General features: G+C 38.6%; 1 protein-coding gene across 2 annotated transcripts in view; it reads left to right on the top strand.

The window, feature by feature from the left end:
- GNAS (GNAS complex locus) overlaps positions 1-17595 on the top strand; it is a 140718-nt gene that overhangs the window by 55692 nt on the left and 67431 nt on the right. For both annotated transcript variants that reach the window (XM_082065342.1, XM_082065343.1), the window contains exon 2: positions 2911-2983. In XM_082065342.1, coding sequence (XP_081921468.1) covers positions 2911-2983 — 73 coding nt within the window. The remainder of the gene's footprint in view (positions 1-2910; positions 2984-17595) is intronic.

Genomic DNA, 17595 nt, shown 5'->3' with positions numbered 1-17595 from the left:
CGTCTGGAGGAAGGGGAACGTTTGGAGCTTTGTTTCAGGTGTTATTTCAGCGGTTAATTTAGGATCACTGCATGTGCCATGTTTTTCAGGAGATGCATTTAGAAATGCGGGTTATGGCTTTGAGGAAGGGGAAAGTCCGAAAATCGCTATCGAAGAGAGCAAGAAAACGTTTGTCAGACTCAGTACTTCAAAATATTTTAAAGTGGTGTTTTAAAATAAGATGCAGTTAGGAGATCTCGGTTGTTTTGGTCACGCCGAGGGACCGTTTGTGCACGTTCGTTCTGCAGGGTTTGGTGTGGAGCAGAGCCTAGGCCTGGGTGAGCTGACTCAGGGCTGCTGTGGAACAGCTGTAATTGGGGGAAAGAAAAGAATAAAGGTTGTGAATATGGAAGTGTACTCTTGGCGGTGAAATCTTTCAAATACTAATTCGAAGGAAGAGGGTTAACATAAATGGAGAGTGACGGGGTGACAGGAGCACCTGCAGTGCTGAGGAGTCTGACAAGACTCCAGCAGAAGTCCTTAAACAGGATGATTTGGAGTTTGGCTTTTGGACAGTGTGTTGAACTTCCAGATTTCAGGCTGAACATTACATGGCTACATAGGAACCATTTGTTATCAGATGGTTTACTCACAAGAGGCGGAATTTCAGAAAACAGAAACATGGTGGGCTCACCTGGGTTTTGTTTTCTTTAGTTTTGGTGGCTGAAAAGTAGTTCAGATACTTGTAAATAAAAATTTGCGAGGGCTTAGCAATGACTAAGGTCGTCTGTGTGTGTGTTTTAAAGTGATAGTTCAGCTGTTGCAGTTTCTAACAGTAGTTGTCATGAATTGTGCACTATTACACAGACTCACTGGTAAAAAATAAAGCAGCTCATATCCCTAGCATAATGTTACATTTACTTAAGACATGAAATAAAAAAAAAATGTACTTTGGAAGTATTCTTGATATTTTCACATCATATTAAAATAACGACAAGGAAGAGCTGCTAAATATTATAACGGGTTTGTGCTGCTCTTTGCAGGCCCCACTGCTGTACACATGCTTGCCCCTTCTGCCACTGTCTCACTGAAATTAATGGAACTCTCCTTGGTGGAGTTAAATGTATGCATAATTGTTGGTAAGAGTAGGGCCTTAATGAGTAGCCAAATATGTATCAATTTCTGAATAAATGTGTTTTTGTAATACTTTATTTTGCTTCACTGGTGCTGTATCTGATCCAGAGAACCCAGGTATGTCAGCACCAAACTACACATTTATAGCAAATGCAACAACTGTCTACCCCTGTTCTTGGCATAAGTGAAGCAAAGATTTTGGCTTCCAGTGCTTAGAAATATAAGGTGTGATTTAGAGTTACAGCTAAAATGTTGTTAATAATTGTTCTGAATGGAAATATTCTGAATAATTCTTAGTCATGAAGAGGACCCAATCTCTATCCTAACGTGAGATACTCCTTCTTGATTAGTTTTGCCACGTGTATTTAGCGCATGCTGCAGTATACCTGAAGGGACAGAGTGTGTATGTTATAAAATAGTAGTTTAGGGGAGAAACGGTGCTTGCATAAAGAGTTGTCGGTAAAAATTGTTCTTTAAATGCTTATAAAACATCAGTGAGCAAGGAGAGGAAAAAGGAGTAAGGCTCTGGTGTTAAGGTGGCAAAACATGCAAGCAGCATGGAGTGAAGAGCAGCACTGTTAGGAATTCAAGAGGGAGAAAGAAGGGAAGGGAGAAAGCAGAGGGGAATGCGTTTGTCAGAAAAAGAACTTTGAAATGTAACTGCTCAAATACAGTTTTGAACGTGAGGCTCAAAATGGAGGCTTGTGCTGTCAGTGTGTGCTAGCAGAGGCCTGGCATCCTATAAATACAAACTGTACCTCTGTGCCCATTCTGCCACAGATATACGTTTTCTTTTGTTGTGATACAGGCTAATGAAAGGAATAAATGAGTAGCCAGCAGAGGAGGAAGAGGGGGTCTCTCTAAATTTTGCCAGGTTATGATACTACTTGTGCAAAAATATGTTTGCTTTATATAGGAAGCTACTGATCTGGCAGCACGAAGCAGCTCAATTAAATGCTGCTGTATGAGTCCTTTTAGCGTGCACGGAAAAACGGGTACTACAGGCACATGGGTTGCCCTGTGCACTGGCATCCGTGAAGCAGAAATAGCAGACATCTACTTATGGAAACTGGAGTAAAGTGGAGTGGTTTTTTTGTACTGCAGGTATATAAGGGAATCGGAGGAGAGCTGCGGGGAGGCTGTTTGCAGCATGCAGCAGCAAAAGGTGGTCTCTGCATCTTATCGTGTATAAGATTGATTTGGAACATGTAGAGGGGGTGGGAGGTTGCTTACAAGACACAAATTAGAGAAGGAGGTTTCAGTAGCTTTGTGGGTGGAGGCTTAAAGGGATGCCTTCCTTTTTCAGATGCGAGTGTCCACGTATTTTATTTTTTGTGATTTAAGTTACAGTATTTTGACTGGGTGGTGATAACTGCAACCAAACTTAAAATATTTAAGGATCTAACAAAAATGCTTAGGTTTAATGTGGACTTTAGTCAGTCTTTCTCTCCATCAGATACTAGTGACAAGGCAAGCAGATTTTGGTGTTCCCTGTCTTCTCTGTAAAACATTGAAGTTGTCCTTCTTCCTTCCAAACCCTGCAATCTGCTTTTAACGTTGACACTGGAAAAATTGATAGTGAAATGATGCGAGATTCAGATCTGACACATGACTTAAGCTGGGCATTTATTTTTAGCTACAACTGAAGTTTCCAGTGGCAATTATTTCTTTTTCTTTCACTTTTCACTCTTGCACTGAGAAAACCAACTTTCTCAATTTCACCCTGAAGAAAAAATTCTCGTGTGTCCCTTCATCACTTGTGCTTCCTTCTGATATTGATTTACTTTCATTTTCTAGGTGCTGGTGAATCCGGTAAAAGCACAATAGTCAAACAGATGAGGATCTTGCATGTGAATGGATTTAATGCTGAGTAAGTGCATTTGCTTTTTCTCTTTACAACCTGCGTTACATCTCTGCTCTGCACAGTAATTATTGCTGGTTTTTTATATCTTAGTATATTTTTTTCTCGCTACTGTTTCACAGTCTCTAGAATTTGGATGTGAATTTTAGATGAGATAAATAGACTTTAACTTGAAGAAGTCATGCATCAATAATAAATAAGAGCTAACGGTATAAAACGATTTATATCAAGGTTTAATATAGCCAATTTGATTAAGGCTTAAGTTTTGTGGTGTGTTGTCGTTTTTTTTAGCTGTCGTTTCTTTCACAACATGGCTGACACCGATTTACCTCTGCTGTAGCACATCGATTCACACTGCTGGAAACGTACCTCCTGCTAGTGTACAAAATGAATGCTTTTTTTTTTTTAAATTTAGATCAAGTAAGGCTTTTGTTTCAGTCTCCTCGCAAAATGAGACTGTACTATGAATTTTGGGTGTAATAGGTCAGGTTTTCTTCTCTTGTGTTTGCTTGTCCAGATACTTGTGTTGAATTACGTTTCTAAAAGCTTTTCTTGTTTACGCTTAAAATCTGTTCAATTATTTGATAGTTGTGAGGAGGGGAATAGCATTAGGATAGGGAAAATGTGAATGTGTTTTTTTGTCTGAGAAAGATTAGTGTTTGCTAACTTTTCATCTAATCTTGCTAGGAAGGGATTCTTCTGCATGTTAGTTTAGGTTTGCAAGTATGTGTGTGTGTATACCAAAACCTGCTAAATTAATTCTGATTGAATTAAGGTGTTGGAATTTCAGAGCTTATTCTCTGTGCTTAATTTTTTTAGATCATAATACTGGTTTTGTCTTTCTTGTTTTCAAACACAATATTTTTGTATTGGCATTCTCTAGCTTCTGGTAGTATAATCTATTTTGTGAATCCTGCCTTTTTGGGAAGATTAAACTTTCACTGATCTTTCAGCAGTTAATTCTTTAGTAAGAATGTCTAGGCTAAAAGTTTAGCCAAGGAGCCTGGACAGTGCTTCTTCCTAATCCCCAAATGCTAGTTCAGGGTAAGGTACACAGTCTTTTGGAAGAAAGTTCAGACTGATTCATAATAAATTACATTCTGTCCTACATGTTTTCAGCTCCTCTTTATAGGGGATGCTTTCTTTATCCAAGACAACTCTTTTTCCTAAGTGCCCAGTCCTGCATCCTGTTACTGCTGAGTTGTCTCCGGTATTTTGGCTGCTCTTGTTACTAAAGACCTCTTAAAAGACTTGTGTGACTTAGAAGATTTGCATGAGCTGACTTTGATGTAGCAGCTCTGAACATTAGGTGCTAAGTAAAAAGTTCTTCAATGAAAGTGGAACTCAAGGACCTTTAAAAGTATCAATCCATTTAACTAACACAGTTAAGTTTTCTGAGCGTACAGATGCTCTTAAAGAGATGCTGCTTCTGTGTAATGAACGGTGTATTACATGGGTAGGTAACCTTCAGGAGCCACTGGTTGTCCGCCTCACGGCACATTGTCCTGCAGCCAGTCCTTTGCGCTTGTCCTTTTGTGGGAACTATGTATTGGGACACTCAGGGGCATAAAAATCAAATTAAAAAGTGGTATATGTAAAATGTGCCAGAAGGAAGTTATAATGCATCTAGGTTTAGTTTTTTGTTGCTGAAAATAGTCAGTAGATCATAACATACACTTTACGGGAGGAGAAGGTGGTTTTGCAGTGTTCCGCAGTTCTTGCAAGTTACACGTTAGTCCTTAAGTAACTTGTATTTTCTTCAAAGTAACTAACTGTTCCCTACGTTGTCCTGCTTTCCCTGCCATCGTTTTTGCATGATTCATTCCCCTTCTGTCCTACTTACCTTGTGGAAAAATTACATGGGATCCAACTAATGATAGATAGAATGGAGGTTTTTTTTTGGAAGGGTAGGAAAAGTAAAGCAGTATTTGTTTTAACGTTCATATCAGATTTTCTAGGACATAAACATGTTTGCATGCAACACCACAGTTGATGTGATGTATAACAGCAAAGAGGCTGTGAAAACTCTAATATGCTGCAGATGAAGAGATGTTTTTTAATGTTATTAGTGTCCATGGGCAAAACTGTAGTTTTGAATTATTTCTGTTGGTGCAGCTTATTCTTGTGGCTTGAGAGAAGTCGAGCTTAAAGTTCCATCTAAAACTTGTTTGCCTTTGATTCAGTTGCCCTGTGATAATGGATATTTGAAGCAGAAAGAGGATATCTGTTAGGAGATATGTCGAATGTGCTACAAACAAAGGAATAAAAAGTTTTTATTTAGTGTTAGTCAGGTAGTCCCTATGATTTCTGATGACTGAACAGGATATCCAGTGCTAAGTGCTCCAGCTTCTTTCAGTGAGTGTGAGCATTTTTTATTGTTTTGGTTTTAGGGTTCTGCCCCTAAATAGATCAAGGAACAGTTGTCATGTGCATCTAGGTGAATTGTGGTAGCTTTTAACAAGGTGAAAACTATGTAGTTCTACAGAATTAGAAGAATTTCCTCTGGGACTCCAATCCTTGATCGCTTTAGCTAATTAATTATGTGAGGAACTGTATGGAATCAAGTGTTCCAGGTAATTAATGTGCCTAATAGTTAATGGTAAGGTGAATTTGAAGGTGGTTAAAGTTCTAGCCAAATTAAATACAGTAAAGACTGTTTAAAATTTTTTCTATGTTCCTTTTATAATCTGTAGTTGAGTTAGAGATGGAAATATATATAGATTTTTTTTGTTGTTGTTCCTGTTGTGAAGGTGGCACGTGGGAAGTAGCAGCGCTGTGGCATTGGTAGGCGGAGTAGAATAGTGGAGAAGCACAGCATGGTCTACAGCACGGGTTTTTATGGGCTCAGTTTTGGAAGGGCTCAGTTTTGGGCTCGGTTTTGGAAGGGTTAAGCCTGCTCCCAGCTCTTGCAGGATGGCTCCAGGTGGCTGTGCTGTCAACTGAAGTCTTCCTGCAGCGATTCGGAGAGTGGCTTCCCCACAGGATTCTTCCAGTGTTCCTCATCTGTAACATCTTCTGAGCATAATAAAGACTCCATATCAACCACATCTTCTACTCTTTGCGTTACTCCAAACAACAGAGCCCTTTGTGCTGTAGAAAGGGTTTATTTTGCAGTCTGCTACTTCCCTTCCCTTCCTCAACACTTCAACTGGCTTTTCATGTGGCTGTTCCAGAGGAGTAGGTCTCTGCTGTTGCATACTGCATTTTGTGAGCATCCACTAACAAAGTGGAACTAAAACCTTCTGGTTTTGACTGCAGAAGTTCAGATGCCGATTTTTCTGGACCAGAAAGGATTAAAAAAATGGGAAAAGGAAGACAGGAGGAATAAGGAATATAGCTGGAAAGGTAAATGTAAGTGTATAGTTCAGGTTAAAGAGGAGAAAAAAATAACTCTTCTGTATTATCTTGAGGCTGGGGTTCTTTGCTTCTAAGATGATGGCCTTTCACTGACTTTTTAAAAGCCATTTTTCCCCTCTGTGATCACTGGGTTTGCTGACAGACTCTAAGGAGAGGGTCATTGTCATGTACCATTTTAGAAAGGGGGATATATGCAAGGGCAATAGACAATTTTGAAGTGTCATGGGAAAAACTGGGAGAAGCAGAAATATTTATATAGAAGAGTTAAAATGTGATTTATGAAATCCACAACAAAGATTGACAAATACAGGGAATGCGTCTTTGTGATTAGTAGGTTTGGATCGTATTTATGGTTTAGGAAATCTTGAAGTTGTTGGGAATTCCAGATAATGTTGCTCAGCCTCAGTTTCCCAAATGATGTTCATTAATCGTGACGGTATTTCTTAAACTAGTGTGTTGAAGTGTTGAACGTATAAATGTCTTCATTTTTCAAATGGCCTGGGACACAAGGTGTTGCTCACAGCAGAGTATGCACCTTAGCTGGAGTTACTGGTTGGTGGGAGGTGTTGAATTCTCCGAGCAAAGCAGGATTTAAACTGCCAGTTCTGTGTTGTTGCACATTGAGAGCTCTCTGTCCCCTGGATTACTGTGCCTGGCCTTGCAACGTGACATTTGTGCTCTCATTTAAATACTTCAATTTTTGATGTAAAAAAAAAACAACAACAAAAAACCCAGTAGTAAACTTATCCCCTAAGCTAAATTTGCATATGTCGCAGACATGATTTGGCATGTAAAGGGGCTGGCCAAAAATATGGCAGTATTTTTATTTGTTTTGAGGTTTAAATTTCACAAAAACTTTTTAAGTATGCACAGGCAGCTATCAACATAGTAGAAAGCTTTATAGATAGAGTTGTAGAGAGCTTGGAGGGCCCTGACTACGAATAGTGGAATAAGCATACGTGATGTAATCTGAGAAGCAAAAGAGAGAGACAGAAGAGATCCAAAGACTTTACTATGTGGAAAACATTGTGAATGGGTCTTGCAGGATTTTGACTTTCGATCGTAGATGTGGGATTTTACCCATTTTGGTATTAAGAATATACCTTCACATTATTGCAATCCCAGAAGATTCTCCTTCATTACTTCGCCAGGTTTTACCTGTTGATAGTCACTCCAGCTGCGGAAATTTTTTCAATTTCATTATGTTAAAATGTAGTGTGTTGATCCCATAGGATACAATTTATTATTAATAAGTGCTGTGGCTTTCTCAGGTCCTTCTAGCAATCTAGATCTGAGTGTTATTTCTTGTTGCTGGGCTTCCTATGTTGTTATGATCTCTTTGGGATGGGCTCAGGAAGAGCGAAGATGTGCCCCATCATTTCTCTTTCCCTCGGCCAGGGGAGCAGGTTTGGGGCATTCTGAGGGATTTTGAATTTATTTTTAAATGAAAAACATTACTCTTGTTCCAGTTTTGTAACCATCCTTCCCAAGTGTCTCCTAGATCAAGGCAGGCATAGCTAATGCTTTGAAGTATAATCCAGCAGGCAAATTTATCTCTATTTTTAGATATATCATGCGTTTATATATTAGGGTGGCCCAAGTCCCATCTCTGATGAAGAGATGAGATACAGAAATTGTTCAGCGTAATCTTGGTCATTCAAAGCTCAAGTTGAAATGAAGGAAATTCCACTGATGAGGGTTTTCTTTTTTTTTTAAATGTGACTTGGATCCCAGGGTTGAAAATAATATGCCCTCTATTTTACTTTGTCAATTGAATCTGGAGTTCCTAGTAAGTACAAGAAGATGTAGGATACAGTGCAAGTATAGCTGCACCAGCTTTTAATAATTATTTCTACAACTGTTCTCTAATGTAAACATGCAGTTAATTAGAATTACGTGTCTACAGCTGAGCTTGCTTACTTAGAAACAGCAATACATTGAGGTATGGTTTTGCCTGCTAAGGGGCAAAATGAGTAGTAGCAAAATGTCTTGGTGAGATGTTCTAAGGTGTTTGCTATTACAAAAACACAAGACAGCTTGTGACCACCTCTGTATTCTCCAAAGGACTATTTAATGTCATTGTGTTCACTTGTCTTTTCACTTACGGGACCAGAAAATAATCATCTGTCCCAGCTGCACCCTTGTAGCCTCCCAGGAGCCGGGGAGAGCGAGCGCAGCAGGCAGAGACATGCGGGGTTTCCTCCCGAGCTTCAGTGCTGTCCCCGTAGACGGGACATTGAGCCTTGAAAGGCAGCTGGGGGATTTAGATTGCCTCCTGCCTTCTTAATCATTGTGAATTAAATACTCTTATTTTCTGTAGTTCTATGTGCATAAATACACTTTTGTTTCCTTCAAGTTAAGACATTTTTATTCTGTTTTGCCAGTAATCTATATAAATACAAATGTTCATATTAATTAGAACATGTTGCAAGGAAATGGGTGTCAGTGAGGTAGGCTGTTTCTTTAAGTTTGTAATAAGAAAGGATGCCTTGCGCATTACTTGCTTGATTTTTTTTTTTTTCCTAATAAATAAAAATGTGTAATGGGACACTTAGCACAGTAAGTTCAGAAAACTATGTGCAGTACCTGTTTTAACCTTGATAATTTAAATAATTTAAAAATAAATATGCTAGCTAAATTGGATTTAACAGTTGCCATGCCTGACGGACGGGATGCCGTCCAAAGGAGCTGGGCAAGCTCAACAGGTGAGCCCATGGAACCTCATGAGGTTCAGCAAGGCCAGGGGCAAAGTCCTGACAACCTGAGCTGGTGAAGATGTCCCTGCTCACTGGGTGAGCTTTGAAGGGCCCTTCCAACCAACTATCTTATGATTACTGAGGAAAATTTAAACCGATTGATTTAATAAATTTTAATTTCATTGCGTAACAGTGATTGGCATGGCTTCACATATTTTGTGTTGGTTCTAACAGTTTAAGAGCATTTACGATAAAGATGAAAACTCACAGTTGTAATAATTTTTTTTTTAAATAAGCAAAAGATACAAGGACGCAGCCATTAGCTGAAAAGATTTAATGAAATAGATTTTTTAATTCTGAAATAAGAATATAATCATAGCACTGCATTAATAATGAAAAAAAAACTCTATAAGCACACTGCAAAAGCTGAAGTTTTGTTTTTTATTTTTTTCCTTAAAACGAGTGAGAAACTGAAAGGAGGAAGGCTCAGTGAAGTACTCGGGGTTCTCAGGAGAGCTAATAATGCTCTGACCCAACCACCATATAAGCCCCAAGTCCATATGCAGGTCAGGAAGAGCAGCTCCAGTTCCCCTGCCCTGTCCTACACTTTCTAAACTTCTAAATGTTCAACAGTACAGTTGCAGAGGTCAGTGTCAGGAGGAAGTTTAAGTTAAATGTTTCTGGTACTTTGTCTCAGTGTATCGTACAGCAAGCATATTATAGAGCTCTCTGGAAGATTTGCCTTATGGGTGGGGTTGTTTAGGGTTTTTTGTTGTTAAATTTCTATAGAGTAGGAAGTTAGGGAATTGTCAGTACTGGGTTTTGAAGCGTACTAAAATAGGTGCCTGTAAATTAGATGGAACCTTTTACTTTTGGTATGTAAAAATGATTAATGTTGTTTCAAAATAGTTACTCATAGGAACACATTCTGCTTGTGCTGAACATTGTAGATAAAAATACATTCTGTAACTTACACATAACACACTTAAAAATTGCAAATGTAACTATTTTGCCTTTTAGTTTTTGAATTGAAAACGGGAGGGGAGCGTCTCACTGCACTCTGATTTCAGCAAACCACTGGGAATTCAGGATGCTCCAAACTGCCTCGTGTGTTTTGCCTTCACTTAATTGGGCAGTCGTCATTTTATGTAATTGCATCTTATGCAATCAATCATATGTTTACTTTCCTTATGTTTATCACCAAAGAACTTCATAGCATTTTGCTACCTCAGTATCTTTTTCACACCACTGGAAAATAAGGGGCTAGAAAAAAGTAAAAACGGCGGAGTTTAGTAAATAATTTCTGCTTGTTTTGCACAATCTCACGGAGTCGGAAAAAACCACTTTGAAATAGTGTAGGCAACATACTGTCCGGCTTTTTTCCTCACAATTTGGAAAGTTTTAAGAAGAGTTGTCTGAAAGGGGGAGGGAGGGAGGGAGAAGGAAAGGAAAAGTAGACAGAATTGATAGTCTTAGATGATGTCCATAAGTAATAGTTAATATGCACACATTATTAAAAAAGAAAACCAAAATGCCTACTAGAAATATCTCTGTTACACAGAAATGGAAAGTTAACCCAGTTCGGCCCAAGAATAAAACTTGTCACTTTTTTAAAATGTACTCTCTCTGTGTTTAACTGGAATCAGCTGAGAACTCTGATTAATTAAAATTAGTAGATTCCATTCTGATAATTTTGGAAAGTGTAAACACCATAGAACAATATGAAAACTTTATAGTATTGTTTGGGAATAGATCTATTACTGAATTCAGAGAGTAAAATGACACATAATCATGTGGACAAAGCAAACATGTTCTATAGATATTTATTCCTTAAAAAAATAAAATCCATCCTGTGCAATGCTTCAAATACAAAGGAGGTTTAGCATCTATGAGAAGGGCAAATACCAAGATCATCTGTTAGAATATGGATATTTTCAAAACAAGAATAAATAGTGGACAAGAATCCCAAAGGAATTATGTGAGAAACTATGGCAGTGCGCTAATATTTATTTCTTTATAATTCTTAGAAAAAGGGGAACAATTCCATTCCTTAAAGTAAGAGATTGGCCAGATGTCAGGCATTTTTTTAATTATTATTATTATTACTTCTTTTAGGGTGATCTGAATAACATGTTGAAAAGTTTTACTTCATAAATTTGTATTCATATAGCTGAACGTGAGACAGTCTCATGGGAGTCAGAGTGTAGATTGTAGCTGTAAAATTGGAACAGGACTTGGAAGTCAATTAGCTAATTACCTTAGTATGCTTTTTTTGGTGGCAAAAAGACAAATGAAGGCTTGTATGTCTAAAAAAAGGAGGGGAAAGCAGAACACAAATCATAAAGTGGACTTCCAACACTGATAAGAGTGTTATTAAAACAGTATATCCCATGTTGGTGTCTTCATGAGGGATGTGGAATTACTGAAAAGAATTTAAAAGAGACGCCACAGGAGTTGCACAAGATTCAGAAGCAGTGTCCAAATGTGATTTCATTGCCGTGTAGGGAGACCCAAAAATGAAGGCAGCCGTGAGACTTGCTTCCTTAGCATTAGAGATCCTTTAATTAAATAATGTGTTGCGGATGAGGACACCTCATTTGAGCTCTCTCAGGGAAGGCCAGGTTTATTTTAAAGTGTATTTCAGTGCAGCTTTCCTGATGGCAGTGTGCGTACTCGTCGTGTCTGCCCTGGCCTTGGGGAGCACGACACCTGCTCCGTGTGCTCTGAATTACCCAATTCCTTAGCAACTATGGGTTTTTATTTTTGCGTTTATTACCCTGGCCGTCATTATGTTATATGCAATTCTGTGTTGGTATTTGGAGCCTTGAAACCTTAGAGTCCTGTGTTTGCCTGCAGGCACCAGAGGGGTGGGGAGTGTGGGGGTTGACTTTTGGTTCTGGTTTTTTCCCATCAGATACTTTGCTACTTGGGTTTTGTCATTGTTTTCACTTCCTTCTGAAGCATCAAAGATTGGGCAGGGTCTGAGGTGATGTTAGAAGATCCCCTTTTATGCCAGACTGGTTGATTCTTATTCACATGATCTAGATAAAGTTAGTTGAAGATACTGAGATAAGAAACTCTTTCACTACGAACTGTTAGGCGTGTTTCCCTGTTCTGCTGCATAAGGGTTTTCTGACCTGCTCGAATTATTAGGGCAGACTTGTAATCAGGTCTGTGCCGCTGCAGGAGTTGTGGGTGCTTGGTCACATTTTAAATTGTGACCTTCAGGAAAAAGGGTCTCATTTGAAATTTCAACTTGATATTAAAGTGCGTGGAGAAGCACAGTGGCTGGTGGCGCACTGAAAGGCAGAGCGAAGTGTTCAGCTACCCTCTCTGGCCTAAAATTCTTCAAAATACTAAGTGTCTGTGTTACCTTATTGTTCCTTGCTACACCAAAGCACGAACCCAAGTAAAAGCCCTGATTCTGAAGTCTCTTCCATACACACAGACACTTATGTGCCTGAGGAGGTGGCTTAATGGATTTAGTGGGACTCTGTGATTATGGATGTCTGTATTTTGAAAGAAATAGGAAAATTTCACCTTAGTGTGGAGAATTTGAATTGGTATGTTTTGAGTGCATTAGTATCTCTTAATGAAACCAAATATAGTTCTCTTCAATTCCATTCATTCTGGACCTTATCTGTCTTTCTGATACGTCTCTCTAGTTGCCAAGCAACCTCAACAGTAGTTCTGCACATCCAGCAGCATTTAAAAAAAAATGATGTGTGTAGTTGTTGCTGAAAATAATATGCCTTCTGATGACATGAATGAAAAGAGTTATGAGAGAAGAAAATGGGGAGTGGTGAGTTTGGAGCTGATGTTCTGAAAAAGCATATTTAGCACATGGGTATTGCTTTTTATTTTCTAAACACTAGTCAAGCAATTGTGAGATTATTAAATAAAGACTATTTTTTTCTTTTCAGTGTGTGAAGCACAATTATGCTTCATAGAGCAGAGGGCAGGATTTAGTCCCAAGAGGGCAGGAGTTAGTTTGGAATATGTATTTCTTTCTCTGACCCCTGCTGACTTCCAGTGTTTCTAGGTGGACTGCAGATTAACTGGAAGGTTTTGGAAGGTTTCTGTTTGTGTGTTTGCTGACACATAGCCCTCACTATCTATTCATTTCATGCTTCTGCATCTGCAGTGTGTTGAGTTTCATTAAAATATTTATCACCTGGAAGGCCTTCCAAACTAGAAGTATGAATGTGTGCAGGTCATTTATTGCTTGATAATGCTGTAATGCTTCTAAAGCAATAAATAGAGCTTATTTTTTTATGCTTTCTCCTATGTGAAATATGATCTGAGCAGCAAACAAACTACCATAGCAAAGGATATCGTAAATAAAATGAAGTCTCATTTGGGAGAATTGTTCTGGTTTTAGACTTTTAAAGTTTCTGTGATGGCTTCATTTCACTTCAAAAAGAAAACTGTGTATTACACGTAGATTGACTAAAGCAACATTATTGAGGACACAAGTAAATTAGAAAGTATCTGAATTAAGATTGCCTTAATTGGAGTTAATTTTAATTTAGGGCACTGTTGCCAGTGACTGCCTGTATGAAAAGCTGATTTTAAATTCTCTCACTGCCTGCTAAAATGCAGTAAGTAATTCTAATGCATTTTTTTGAAGCAGGTTCTGACACTGTGAACACTCACTGTCCCTCAGTCACAATGTATCTGGAATTACCGAGTTGTGTGCCTTGAAACTATCAGTGAATTAAGCTGTCCCACTAGTTTGGGGTTGGAGTACTGTTGGTCCCATTCACAAGTAATGTTTTCCTAGCCACTCATTTTTTTCTGAAGATGGTGGCCTTAGGAACATGCTTATTTGACATCTGAGTGAGGGTAGTAAAAAAGGAATGTACTGCGACAGTGTCAGAAATTGAGACATGTCAAGTCCCTGGTTCTATATATGCACAAGCTAAGATGCGTTCTGAATGACACTTTGGGTGTTGGTGGAAGACACACACGTGTGTCAAACGTGCTTCAGATGTGAGGTTTTTATACGCAGGGTGTTCTATGTTTACACACCGGATGTGCACATAGGTGTTTTGTCAAGGGGCTTCCATTTTGCCATTTTTCGGGATAAAATGAATGAGAAGAAACAGTATGATATTGGAGGTGTTTTCTGTGTGATGCAGGTAAACACAAAAAATGAACGGTTGGTGCGCACGTTCACAGCTTATCGTTGCAAGGCGACTTCTGCTGTCCTGCTTCTGCAGGATTGTGAGGGGTTTTCAAGGTAGTGTGATGCTTGAAACTGCTATTAAGAGAACGTACACATTTTGAATTACAGTCTATATGTTCATTGTCCGCATCGCAGGCCCAAAGGAGTGCGTACCTGAGAAGAGTTGTTTTTAGCTGTATGTGTGAGCACGGTAGTACGTTATTCACCAAATCAGTTGCAGTGAGTTTGAGTCAGCTGGTGGTGTTGCTTTTAATGTGAGGACTGAAAACAACACTAGATAATTCTAGGTTTAAGGATAAATTGAATTAATGAAGGCATACAAAAGAACTGTGCTTGAAAATGGTTAAAACGTGATGAAAAAACAGCCTGGTGTTATATAGTATTTTTACCACGTTAAACATCTGAGGTTTATTTGTGTTGGACTAAAATTTCTTTTGACATACTGCAACTAATAGAGATAATTTAGAGAGAGAAAAGTAGTCTGTGTGTGTGATGTGTATACAAAAACTGTTTGTGGTGGTGGTATTTTTATCCTCACCTTCTAAGAGAAAAAGACCAGTCCTAGTTCATGCGTTTTTGTAGTGCATAAAATACCTGGATTTTGGCAGCTCTCTTTTGCCTCTGGGCTTCTAAGTAGGTTTGTCCATGCAAGATGTGTGTAATTACTGTACACATGTTATGTGTTAGCTGGTGCACCAGCATTGCCATGTAAACTTAGTTGCCCTTTTGTATATGTATTTATCCTCTGTATACGAAGTTTTAAAAAGGTAAATATTATAAACTGGTTGCTCAAGAGCAGCGTGCTATAAAAAAAGTAATAAGCACATCAGTAAAAGTGTTGGATGTAATAATAAAACGGCACTATAATCCTTCTACCGATTTATTTAACTATTGTTATCTATGACAATTAACTGGTACATGTTGTACATTAACCCTTTGTATAGTAGTTGTGTGTGGAATGGTGCTCAATGTGACTGCATTGCCTTAAGCTTTCGGTTTGCAAACAAATGTGTCATCTAATTTTATGGTATTCACAGTTTGCTTGTTGCTTTTCTCTTTTTGTCTAGCTTTTTTTTCAACAAAAAAGGACACCCAGTTACTTGGTGGAGAACATCTCTGTCACAAAAATAAACGTCCTTTTTGCAAAATGAAAGTAAATAGATGATATATTGCAGATTTTTCTTCGGTGCTTTTAAAAATAGTAATACCACAAAAGGTGGTAAGCACATTGAAACCTCTACTTCTTGGATCAGATTTTTTAAGCAGCTTCATTTGGAAGTGTTATAAAAGTGGTTACGATGGGATTATATGTCGCTGGACTTGTGAATTCTCTATTAACTCTATAGAGGAAATCTAACGAATTAAGATTTGGTAGGAGGCGACTCGCTGTGTACGCGGGCGCTGCCGGAGCAGTTGTCGCGGAATTGTGGCGTGGGACTCCTCGCAGTGCAGGGTGTTGGGGGTGGGTTTGATTCCTAGAGCAATTTGCATGTGCTCAGTGTTCACTGGAATCCAAGTTGTGTAAGCTCGAGATTGCGGCTGTAAATGTTCTGGAAAGTTGTTCAGTGGCTGTATGATGCTGAGTGAGTGAAATGATTAAGGTTGCTTCTCATTAAATACAAGGAGTCCCTCTTAGTCTAAGGTTAAAATTTTCTAAATTCATTTGTCCAGAAGATGTTTGTTTATATTTAAAAATGTCCTACTATGTGTTCAAACTGTTGAGGAGTTGGAATTTGAGACTACAGCATTTTTAATTCAGTTGTCTGCCGCCTTGGCAGGGAGGTGGAGCGCATACATGCTATTGCAGCCAGCGTCTTAATTCCGAGAAGGTCTTTAAAATGGCAAGCAATTACGTTTGAAGTTTGGATCTCATGATGTCAATACAGATATGTAGTAAAATATTCCGGGGTGTGGTGATACTTAATCATTAATGATTGAGACTTGGGGCATTTCCTGAATATTAATGCTGAATATGAATGTTGATTGCCCAAGGTGAAATTAGTACCCAGTTACTTATTCTCCCCCCTCTCCTTTGTTTATCAATTCCTAATGGAGAAATGATAAATACGTAGCTAGGTCAGACAAATATTTGAAGTATTCTCCGAGGCACGGTGCTCGAGACAGGACGTTTTCACTACCTTCATACCTTGCAGATTTGCATAATTATCATGTAGCGTGAAAATGGTTATTTTAAATTTTTTTCTGTGTAGTGACTTAATTTGTAGTTACAGAAATCAGACCGTAAATAGTCCACTGGGTTTTTTCTACCAGAGTCACTTGGTAAAATTCAGCACTGTCATAGGCTTCTGATTTCGAATGATGAAGCTGGTAGAGAATTTGCTCTAATTGTGTAACTGCCATTAAGGGTCAACTGATACAATGCCACACCTTGGATGTACTTTAATACTTAATCTCCTCCTTAGGAAAGGCTGAGGATTGGCTAACTAATGTCAGTATGGTGCTTTATAAAAACCCCTACTCATAAAAATGTTTATGACTAGGTTTATGTGATTTGCGTTTTTAAAGAAATGTAGCTTTTCTCTGCCAACACCAACTGTTAGTAACCTGCCAAAATAACACGACTTACACATTTCATAAATGTATTTGGAACATGCAGTGTATGCAGTTGGGCGTGTTGTATAGGAGGCCTAAACTCCTCAAAAGTCTTGCTTAATTTGTGCACGAAAGTACGTGAGGAGATGCCAGTGAATATCATTATGCTTTAGGCAGATCTATGTTGTTATCTGATTTCCAGGTAGTGGAAGGCATTTCTGCATATTGTTTGCATGTGTTGAAAATATGTTCTTGTAGCTTGTGGGAATAAACGTCGTTTTTCTTTCTGTTAAACTTTTTGTGGAGAAAGAGATTTTTGTAATTGCATGTTAAACGTTTTGGAGGAAAGTCTTGTCTTGCTCTGTGTTAGAGGTTACTAAAGTGGGTCCATTCTGCCTGTTCTCCAGTAGCTGGGGACAGATCTGGAAAGAGCATGGGGTGCTGGGTACCGGAGCTCTACCGGTGAGCTGGGCTGGATACTGGAGCTCTACTGGTGAGCTGGGCTCAGTACAAGCAGCATGTGTTAGAAATGAAATGGTGCTTATACAGGATTAGGAAAAAAGTGTAAGATTTGTAGAGGTTCCTGTTCAGGTCTCTTGCCAGGTTCTGCCCGCTGGCACTTTCAGAACTCCAAGAAACGAAATTCACAAGTTTTGAAGTTGTCACGTTCAGTATGTTTTTTCTCTTTCTTTAAAAAGACTAATACTTGAATAATCTAAAAAGTCCTATATTGCCTTTGAAGTTTCTTGTTTTCCTGTTTCCATTTTATTGTCCATGAATAGAATGCAAATCTTGCAGGTTATTTATGCAGCCTGGTTGGTACCTCC

Source organism: Streptopelia decaocto (assembly GCF_964273445.1).
Source record: "Streptopelia decaocto genome assembly, chromosome: 14".
NCBI classification, from domain to species: domain Eukaryota; kingdom Metazoa; phylum Chordata; class Aves; order Columbiformes; family Columbidae; genus Streptopelia; species Streptopelia decaocto.
The sequence above is the reverse complement of the archived record's forward strand: the minus strand, read 5'-3'. Positions and strand labels throughout refer to the sequence as shown.